This window comes from Salvelinus fontinalis, chromosome 2, assembly GCF_029448725.1.
Source record: "Salvelinus fontinalis isolate EN_2023a chromosome 2, ASM2944872v1, whole genome shotgun sequence".
NCBI lineage: Eukaryota > Metazoa > Chordata > Actinopteri > Salmoniformes > Salmonidae > Salvelinus > Salvelinus fontinalis.
In genome coordinates, this window is record NC_074666.1 from 91,757,302 (window position 1) to 91,769,364 (window position 12,063).

The 12,063-nt window shown below is 35.2% G+C and overlaps 1 protein-coding gene across 4 annotated transcripts in view; it reads right to left on the reverse strand.

Moving 5' to 3' along the window:
• LOC129831697 (F-box/LRR-repeat protein 16-like) overlaps positions 1-12,063 on the reverse strand; it is an 81,259-nt gene that overhangs the window by 22,300 nt on the left and 46,896 nt on the right. For all 4 annotated transcript variants that reach the window (XM_055895092.1, XM_055895100.1, XM_055895075.1 and 1 more), the window contains 3 exons: positions 3,536-3,778; positions 1,993-2,258; positions 1,251-1,335 (listed from right to left, as the gene is read on the reverse strand). In XM_055895092.1, the coding sequence (XP_055751067.1) occupies positions 1,251-1,335; positions 1,993-2,258; positions 3,536-3,778 (594 nt within the window). The remainder of the gene's footprint in view (positions 1-1,250; positions 1,336-1,992; positions 2,259-3,535; positions 3,779-12,063) is intronic.

Here is a 12,063-nt window from a genome sequence, read left to right on the forward strand (position 1 = left end):
GCCAGTCAGCGGCAGTCCTTTGGGAGAAAACAGCCAGTCAGCGGCAGTCCTTTGGGAGAAAACAGCCAGTCAGCGGCAGTCCTTTGGGCGAAAACAGCCAGTCAGCAGCAGTCCTTTGGGAGAAAACAGCCAGTCAGCGGCAGTCCTTTGGGCGAAAACAGCCAGTCAGCAGCAGTCCTTTGGGAGAAAACAGCCAGTCAGCAGCAGTCCTTTGGGAGAAAACAGCCAGTCAGCAGCAGTCCTTTGGGAGAAAACAGCCAGTCAGCGGCAGTCCTTTGGGAGAAAACAGCCAGTCAGCAGCAGTCCTTTGGGAGAAAACAGCCAGTCAGCAGCAGTCCTTTGGGAGAAAACAGCCAGTCAGCAGCAGTCCTTTGGGAGAAAACAGCCAGTCAGCGGCAGTCCTTTGGGAGAAAACAACTAAATGATGAAGGAGAACGGTAAGAATGGTGCAAGCTGACAGGCGGACCACAAACAGCCAAATAACAGAGCAGCTCAGAACAGACAACTCCTCAGTCCTTGTCATGGATGGGCTGTTACAGCAGACGACCACCCCGGGTTCCCCTCCCATCAGCTACAAACAAGGAAGCGGCTCCAGTGGGCACGTGTTCACCAACACTGGACAACTGAAGAGAGAAAAAATATTGCCTGGTCTGATGACTTCCAGTTCCTATTGCGTCATGCTGATGGCAGAGTCAGGAATTGGCGTAAGCAGAATGAGTCCATGGACCCATCCTGCCTGGTGTCAGCAGTAGAGGCTGGTGGAGGTGGTGTAATGGTGCCTGGTGTCAACAGTACAGGCTGGTGGTGGTGGTGTAAAGGTGTGGGGAATGTTTTACTGGCACACGTTAGGTCCCTTGATACCAATTGAGCAACGTTTCCATGCCGCGAAGAATTCAGGTTGTTCTGAAAGCAAAGGGTCGGACTAGGTACTAGATGGGTGTACCTAATAAACTGGCAACTAAGTGTATGTGATTTTTTACAAAGGTTTGAAATGATACCAATTGAGCAACATTTCCATGCCCCAGAGAATTCAGGCTGTTCTGGAAGCAAATCGTCCGACCAGGTACTAATAAACTGGCCACTAAGTGTATATGATTCTTACAAAAGTTTGAAATTATTGTGTTTTAGTCCAATATTATATCTGTTTGGGCTTCTTGAGGTCCATTTTCAGTCTACAAATGATTTGTAATTATGTTCCTGGCTGAATGTAGTTGATGATCCCTGGTGTAAGGGTCTAGTGTGTACTGTACCTGACAGCACCAGCGCAGGTAGAGACTCCTCAAAGAAGACATGGTGGACAGGTACCCGAGACCTGTATCTGTTACCCTCACACATCTGGAGAGAGAGAGAGAGAGAGAGAGAGAGAGAGAGAGAGAGAGAGAGAGAGAGAGACAGAGACAGAGACAGAGAGAGAGAGAGGGGAGAGAGAGAGAGAGAGAGAGAGAGGGGAGAGAGAGAGAGAGAGACAGAGAGAGAGAGAGAGAGAGAGAGAGAGAGAGAGAGACAGAGAGACAGAGAGAGAGGGGAGAGAGAGAGAGAGAGACGAGAGAGAGATAGAGAGAGAGAAGAGAGAGATAGAGAGAGAGAGAGACAGAGAGAGAGACAGAGACAGAGACAGAGAGAGAGGGAGAGAGAGAGAGAGAGAGACCATAATGATACTTTTCATACTATACTGGTTTTCTTTCTGAAATAAGGTAGTATAGGCCTTTACTCAGCAGATCCCGGACCCCCCCACCACACACTATACTACACACGACTATACTACTACCTACTATACTCCACACCACTATACTACACCCTATAGCCTACTATAATACACACTACTATACTACTATACTACACCCTATACCCTACTATAATACACACTACTATACTCCACACTACTATACTACACCCTATACCCTACTATAATACACACTACTATACTAAACACTACTATACTATACTATACTATACTACACTCTACTATACTATACTCTACTCCACTCTCACCTGTCCAGTACCAGCTCCTCTAGTTTGTGGAGGTCACAGGCGATGTACTCCAGGGCCATGTCAGTGATGCGTGGGCACCAGGAGAGGTCCAGGCTCCGCAGCTTCCTCAGGTTCTCTGCTACCAGCTCCACCCCGTCATCAGTGATTTTAGAGCAGCCTGACAGGCTCAGAGCCGTGAGGTTGGGCAGGCTGTGGACCATGTTAACCACACCGTGGTTGGTGATCTCCCAACACGAGTGGAGACGTAGCGTGTGAGTGGTGTAGCCCTGAGGGGGAGGGAGGGAGGGAGAGGGAGAGAAAGAGAGAGAGCGGTTTAGGATTATATCTCTGAATTCATCATGACACCCACAGTAATCTGAACTCATCATGAGACCACAGTAATCTGAACTCATCATGACACCCACAGTAATCTGAACTCATCATGAGAGACCCACAGTAATCTGAACTCATCATGAGCACCCCACCACCCCCCCCCCCCCCTTAAAAGATTTAGATGCACTATCTGAAAGTGGCAGTCCACTGGATGTCATCAGGTGAAGCACCACAGTAAGTCTGAACTCATGCATGAGAGCGCACGCTAAATGACTTAAATGTAATGTAAATGTAATCATGAGAGGACCACAGTAATCTGAATTCATCATGACACCCACAGTAATCTGAACTCATCATGAGACCACAGTAATCTGAACTCATCATGAGAGGACCACAGTAATCTGAACTCATCATGAGACCACAGTAATCTGAACTCATCATGAGAGGACCACAGTAATCTGAATTCATCATGACACCCACAGTAATCTGAACTCATCATGAGACCACAGTAATCTGAACTCATCATGAGAGGACCACAGTAATCTGAACTCATCATGAGACCACAGTAATCTGAACACATCATGAGAGGATCACAGTAATCTGAATTCATCATGACACCCACAGTAATCTGAACTCATCATAATACCACAGTAATCTGAACTCATCATGACACCCACATTAATCTGAACTCATCATGAGAAGACCACAGTAATCTGAACTCATCATGAGAGGACCACAGTAACCTGAACTCATCATGAGAGGACCAAAGTAATCTGAACTCATCATGAGAGGACCACAGTAATCTGAACTCATCATGAGAGGACCACAGTAATCTGAACTCATTATGAGACCACAGTAATCTGAACTCATCATGAGAGGACCACAGTAATCTGAACTCATTATGAGACCACAGTAATCTGAACTCATCATGAGAGGACCACAGTAATCTGAACTCATCATGAAGGACAGTGAAGGAAAAACAGGTTAATTTCCTGTATTTCTACCCATGTTGCCATGGAGCGGAGAGAAGACTTTCCAATTTTATAACTCATTTCACGCAATTCTACTCGGTTTTTTTACATGACATTTGATGATGAATGGGGGCCCCTCCGGCCGGTAGGGGAACTGATCTGCGGGCCTACAGAGAGGACGGAGAGAGGGGGAAGGGAAGAAGTGTGTGTGTGTACCACTACCTGTGTGCTCTCTATAACAGTGTAGGATTGAAACCTACCTGTTTGGCTGTGAAGTAAGCCATGGCTGTGTCGGTTACGTGGTAGGCCTGCAGGCTGAGCTCTGACAGGTTGGGCAGTAGCTGTGAGATGGCAGCGATGGCGTCGTCTGCTACGTTGATACAGTCGCTGACGCTGAGCGAGGTGAGCCGTGCGTTCAGGCTGGACCACAGACCGGCCTCCGTGAAGTCATTACAACCGGCCAACTCCAGGTGCATTAGACCCTGCATCTGTTCCAGCATCACCTACACACACACACACCACAGAGAACACACACTGAGTTTACACAATACACACACACCTGTCCAACATCACCTACACACACCACAGAGAACACACACTGAGTTTACACAATACACACACACCTGTCCAACATCACCTACACACACCACAGAGAACACACACTGAGTTTACACAATACACACACACCTGTCCAACATCACCTACACACACCACAGAGAACACACACTGAGTTTACACAATACACACACACCTGTCCAGCATCACCTACACACACCACAGAGAACACACACTGACTTTACAACGATATAACTCTGATACAACTCTGATATAACTCTGATACAACTCTGATACAACTCTGATATAACTCTGATATAACTCTGATATAACTATAACTCTGATATAACTCTGATACAACTCTGATATAACTCTGATATTACTCTGATATAACTATAACTCTGATATAACTCTGATATAACTATAACTCTGATATAACTCTGATATAACTATAACTCTGATATTACTCTGATATAACTCTGATATAACTATAACTCTGATATAACTCTGATATAACTATAACTCTGATATAACTATAACTCTGATATTACTCTGATATAACTCTGATATAACTATAACTCTGATATAACTCTGATATAACTATAACTCTGATATAACTATAACTCTGATATAACTCTGATATAACTATAACTCTGATATAACTATAACTCTGATATTACTCTGATATAACTCTGATATAACTATAACTCTGATATTACTCTGATATAACTCTGATATAACTATAACTCTGATATAACTCTGATATAACTATAACTCTGATACAACTCTGATATAACTCTGATATAACTCTGATATAACTATAACTCTGATATAACTCTGATATAACTATAACTCTGATATAACTCTGATATAACTCTGATATAACTCTGATATAACTATAACTCTGATACAACTCTGATATAACTATAACTCTGATACAACTCTGATATAACTATAACTCTGATATAACTCTGATATAACTCTGATATAACTCTGATATAACTATAACTCTGATATAACTCTGATATAACTATAACTCTGATACAACTCTGATATAACTATAACTCTGATACAACTCTGATATAACTATAACTCTGATATAACTCTGATATAACTATAACTCTGATATAACTCTGATATAACTATAACTCTGATACAACTCTGATATAACTCTGATACAACTCTGATATAACTCTGATATACCTATAACTCTGATATAACTCTGATATAACTATAACTCTGATACAACTCTGATATAACTCTGATATAACTCTGATATAACTATAACTCTGATACAACTCTGATATAACTATAATTCTGATATAACTCTGATATAACTATAACTCTGATATAACTCTGATATAACTATAACTCTGATACAACTCTGATATAACTCTGATACAACTCTGATATAACTCTGATATAACTCTGATATAACTCTGATACAACTCTGATACAACTCTGATATAACTCTGATATAACTATAACTCTGATACAACTCTGATACAACTCTGATACAACTCTGATATAACTATAACTCTGATACAACTCTGATACAACTCTGATATAACTATAACTCTGATACAACTCTGATACAACTCTGATATAACTCTGATACAACTCTGATATAACTCTGATATAACTATAACTCTGATATAACTCTGATACAACTCTGATATAACTATAACTCTGATACAACTCTGATACAACTCTGATATAACTATAACTCTGATATAACTCTGATATAACTATAACTCTGATATAACTCTGATACAACTATAACTCTGATATAACTCTGATACAACTCTGATATAACTCTGATATAACTATAACTCTTATATAACTCTGATATCACTCTGATATAACTATAACTCTGATATAACTCTGATACAACTCTGATATAACTCTGATATAACTCTGATATAACTATAACTCTTATATAACTCTGATATAACTCTGATATAACTATAACTCTGATATAACTCTGATACAACTCTGATATAACTCTGATATAACTCTGATATAACTCTGATATAACTCTGATATAACTCTGATACAACTGTAACGTAACAAAATGTGGAAAAAGTCAAGGGGTCTGAATACACTTTAGTATCAGAGTTATATCAGTTATATAGTTATATCAGAGTTATAGTTATATCAGAGTAATATCAGAGTTATAGTTATATCAGAGTTATAGTTATATCAGAGTTATAGGTTATAGTCAGAGTTATATCAGAGTTATAGTTATATCAGAGTTATATCAGAGTTATAGTTATATCAGAGTTATATCAGAGTTATAGTTATATCAGAGTTATATCAGAGTTATAGTTATATCAGAGTTATATCAGAGTTGCGGTAGGTTATAGTCAGAGTTATATCAGAGTTATAGTTATATCAGAGTTATATCAGAGTTATAGTTATATCAGAGTTATATCAGAGTTATAGGTTATAGTCAGAGTTATATCAGAGTTATAGTTATATCAGAGTTATATCAGAGTTATAGTTATATCAGAGTTATATCAGAGTTATAGTTATATCAGAGTTATAGTTATATCAGAGTTATAGTTATATCAGAGTTATAGTTATATCAGAGTTGTATCAGAGTTATAGTTATATCAGAGTTATATCAGAGTTATAGTTATATCAGAGTTATATCAGAGTTATATCAGAGTTATATCAGAGTTATAGTTATTTCAGAGTTATATCAGAGTTATATCAGAGTTATAGTTATATCAGAGTTGTATCAGAGTTGTATCAGAGTTATATCAGAGTTATATCAGAGTTATATCAGAGTTATAGTTATATCAGAGTAATATCAGAGTTATAGTTACAGTAATCCCTCGTTTATCGCGGGGGTTACGTTCCGAAAATGACCCGCGATAAGTGAAATCCGCGAAATAGAAAACTTTTTTTTTTTTTTACAATTAGCAACTATTACATGTATACAAATACAGTGACTCACGTGTAGGCCGTTTCACTGCTCTTCAGAGCGTTTCGTCGACATTATGGGTTTAGGAGATGTTCGAAATTACAAGATAATTTGGCCAACTTAATGTAAATTTGCCAAGCTGTTTCATGTACGTACACATAACTGCACGAGACGACAAAATGATAGCACAATTCGTAGCATGTTTTGATACAAGAAGCGGGAGTGAGTTTTTAGCGAATCAGAATGCAGAGCACAATGCACCAAAAAAATAAAATAAAATGCATTATGAAAATCCGCGAAATAGCGAATCCGCGATAAGTGAACCGCGAAGTGGCGAGGGATCACTGTATATCAGAGTTATATCAGAGTTATAGTTATATCAGAGTTATATCAGAGTTATAGTTATATCAGAGTTATAGTTATATCAGAGTAATATCAGAGTTATATCAGAGTTATAGTTATATCAGAGTAATATCAGAGTTATAGTTATATCAGAGTAATATCAGAGTTATAGTTATATCAGAGTTATATCAGAGTTATAGTTATATCAGAGTTATAGTTATATCAGAGTTATATCAGAGTTATAGTTATATCAGAGTTATATCAGAGTTATAGTTATATCAGAGTTATAGTTATATCAGAGTAATATCAGAGTTATATCAGAGTTATAGTTATATCAGAGTTATATCAGAGTTATAGTTATATCAGAGTTATATCAGAGTTATAGTTATATCAGAGTTATAGTTATATCAGAGTTATAGTTATATCAGAGTTATATCAGAGTTATAGTTATATCAGAGTTATATCAGAGTTATAGTTATATCAGAGTTATATCAGAGTTATAGTTATATCAGAGTTATATCAGAGTTATAGTTATATCAGAGTTATATCAGAGTTATAGTTATATCAGAGTTATATCAGAGTTATAGTTATATCAGAGTTATATCAGAGTTATAGTTATATCAGAGTTATATCAGAGTTATAGTTATATCAGAGTTATATCAGAGTTATAGTTATATCAGAGTTATATCAGAGTTATAGTTATATCAGAGTTATATCAGAGTTATATCAGAGTTATAGTTATATCAGAGTTATAGTTATATCAGAGTTATAGTTATATCAGAGTTATAGTTATATCAGAGTTGTATCAGAGTTATAGTTATATCAGAGTTATATCAGAGTTATAGTTACATCAGAGTTATATCAGAGTTGTATCAGAGTTATATCAGAGTTATAGTTATATCAGAGTTGTATCAGAGTTGTATCAGAGTTATATCAGAGTTATATCAGAGTTATATCAGAGTTATAGTTATATCAGAGTAATATCAGAGTTATAGTTACAGTAATCCCTCGTTTATCGCGGGGGTTACGTTCCGAAAATGACCCGCGATAAGTGAAATCCGCGAAATAGAAAACTTTTTTTTTTTTTACAATTAGCAACTATTACATGTATACAAATACAGTGACTCACGTGTAGGCCGTTTCACTGCTCTTCAGAGCGTTTCGTCGACATTATGGGTTTAGGAGATGTTCGAAATTACAAGATAATTTGGCCAACTTAATGTAAATTTGCCAAGCTGTTTCATGTACGTACACATAACTGCACGAGACGACAAAATGATAGCACAATTCGTAGCATGTTTTGATACAAGAAGCGGGAGTGAGTTTTTAGCGAATCAGAATGCAGAGCACAATGCACCAAAAAAAAATAAAAAATGCATTATGAAAATCCGCGAAATAGCGAATCCGCGATAAGTGAACCGCGAAGTGGCGAGGGATCACTGTATATCAGAGTTATATCAGAGTTATAGTTATATCAGAGTTATATCAGAGTTATAGTTATATCAGAGTTATAGTTATATCAGAGTAATATCAGAGTTATATCAGAGTTATAGTTATATCAGAGTAATATCAGAGTTATAGTTATATCAGAGTAATATCAGAGTTATAGTTATATCAGAGTTATATCAGAGTTATAGTTATATCAGAGTTATATCAGAGTTATATCAGAGTTATAGTTATATCAGAGTTATATCAGAGTAATAGTTATATCAGAGTTATATCAGAGTTATAGTTATATCAGAGTTATAGTTATATCAGAGTAATATCAGAGTTATATCAGAGTTATAGTTATATCAGAGTTATATCAGAGTTATAGTTATATCAGAGTTATATCAGAGTTATAGTTATATCAGAGTTATATCAGAGTTATAATTATATCAGAGTTATAGTTATATCAGAGTTCTATCAGAGTAATATCAGAGTTATAGTTATATCAGAGTTATAGTAATATCAGAGTAATATCAGAGTTATATCAGAGTAATATCAGAGTTATATCAGAGTTATATCAGAGTAATATCAGAGTTATATCAGAGTAATATCAGAGTTATAGTTATATCAGAGTTATATCAGAGTTATAGTTATATCAGAGTTATAGTTATATCAGAGTTATAGTTATATCAGAGTTGTATCAGAATTATATCAGAGTTGTCTCAGAGTTATAGTTATTTCAGAGTTATATCAGAGTTATAGTTATATCTGTCACGCCCTGGCCTTAGTATTCTTTGTTTTCTTAATTATTTTAGTTAGGTCAGGGTGTGACATGGGGAATGTATGTGTTTTTGTAGTGTCTAGGGTGGTTGTAAGGTTTAGGGGGTTTATTAGAGTAGTTGGGTTTATGTTTAGTATAGAAGTCTACCTGTGTCTATGGTTGAGTGTAGGTATCTAGGAAAGTCTATGGTCGCCTGAATTGGGTCTCAATTAGAGACAGCTGGTTATTGTTGTCTCTGATTGGGAGCCATATTTAAGGCAACCATAGGCTTTAGCTGTTTGTGGGGAATTGTCTATGTCGAAGTGTTTTGTGTCAGCACTTTTGTTTGTATAGCTTCACGGTCGTCTGGTTAGTTTTGTTTTTTCCTTCTTATAATAAAAAGAAGATGTATTTTTCACGCGCTGCACCTTGGTCCTCTCTCTCTCCCTTTGACGATCGTGACAATATCAGAGTAATATCAGAGTTATATCAGAGTTATAGTTATATCAGAGTTATAGTTATATCAGAGTTATATCAGAGTTATATCAGAGTTATAGTTATATCAGAGTTATAGTTATATCAGAGTTATAGTTATATCAGAGTTGTAACAGAGTTATAGTTATATCAGAGTTATATCAGAGTAATATCAGAGTTATAGTAATATCAGAGTTATATCAGAGTTATATCAGAGTTATAGTTATATCAGAGTTATATCAGAGTTATAGTTATATCAGAGTTGTAACAGAGTTATAGTTATATCAGAGTTATATCAGAGTTATATCAGAGTTGTATCAGAGTTATAGTTATATCAGAGTTATATCAGAGTTATAGTTATATCAGAGTTGTATCAGAGTTATAGTTATATCAGAGTTGTATCAGAGTTATAGTTATATCAGAGTTATATCAGAGTTATAGTTATATCAGAGTTATATCAGAGTTATAGTTATATCAGAGTTATATCAGAGTTATATCAGAGTTATAGTTATTTCAGAGTTATATCAGAGTTATATCAGAGTTATAGTTATATCAGAGTTATATCAGAGTTATATCAGAGTTATATCAGAGTTATAGTTATATCAGAGTTGTATCAGAGTTATAGTTATATCAGAGTTATATCAGAGTTATAGTTATATCAGAGTTATATCAGAGTTGTATCAGAGTTATAGTTATATCAGAGTTATATCAGAGTTATATCAGAGTTATAGTTATTTCAGAGTTATATCAGAGTTATATCAGAGTTATAGTTATATCAGAGTTATATCAGAGTTATATCAGAGTTATATCAGAGTTATAGTTATATCAGAGTTGTATCAGAGTTATAGTTATATCAGAGTTGTAACAGAGTTCTAGTTATATCAGAGTTATATCAGAGTTATAGTTATATCAGAGTTATATCAGAGTTGTATCAGAGTTATAGTTATATCAGAGTTATATCAGAGTTATAGTTATATCAGAGTTATATCAGAGTTATATCAGAGTTGTATCAGAGTTATAGTTATATCAGAGTTATATCAGAGTTGTATCAGAGTTATAGTTATATCAGAGTTGTAACAGAGTTATAGTTATATCAGAGTTGTATCAGAGTTATAGTTATATCAGAGTTATAGTTATATCAGAGTTATATCAGAGTTATAGTTATATCAGAGTTATATCAGAGTTATAGTTATATCAGAGTTATATCAGAGTTATAGTTGTATCAGAGTTGTATCAGAGTTATATCAGAGTTGTATCAGAGTTGTATCAGAGTTATATCAGAGTTATAGTTATATCAGAGTAATATCAGAGTTATAGTCATATCAGAGTTATATCAGAGTTATAGTTATATCAGAGTTATAGTTATATCAGAGTTATAGTTATATCAGAGTTATATCAGAGTTATAGTTATATCAGAGTTATATCAGAGTTATAGTTATATCAGAGTTATATCAGAGTTATAGTTATATCAGAGTTATATCAGAGTTATAGTTATATCAGAGTTATAGTTATATCAGAGTTATATCAGAGTTATAGTTATATCAGAGTTATATCAGAGTTGTATCAGAGTTATAGTTATATCAGAGTTATATCAGAGTTGTATCAGAGTTATAGTTATATCAGAGTTGTATCAGAGTTATAGTTATATCAGAGTTATAGTTATATCAGAGTTATAGTTATATCAGAGTTGTATCAGAGTTATAGTTATATCAGAGTTATAGTTATATCAGAGTTATAGTTATATCAGAGTTATATCAGAGTTATAGTTATATCAGAGTTATAGTTATATCAGAGTTATAGTTATATCAGAGTTATAGTTATATCAGAGTTATATCAGAGTTATAGTTATATCAGAGTTATATCAGAGTTATATCAGAGTTGTATCAGAGTTATAGTTATATCAGAGTTATAGTTATATCAGAGTTGTAACAGAGTTCTAGTTATATCAGAGTTATATCAGAGTTATATCAGAGTTGTATCAGAGTTATAGTTATTTCAGAGTTATAGTTATATCAGAGTTGTATCAGAGTTATATCAGAGTTATAGTTATATCAGAGTTATATCAGAGTTGTATCAGAGTTATAGTTATTTCAGAGTTATATCAGAGTTATAGTTATATCAGAGTTATATCAGAGTTGTATCAGAGTTATAGTTATATCAGAGTTGTATCAGAGTTATAGTTATATCAGAGTTATATCAGAGTTATATCAGAGTTGTATCAGAGTTATAGTTATATCAGAGTTATATCAGAGTTATAGTTATATCAGAGTTATATCAGAGTTATAGTTATATCAGAGTTG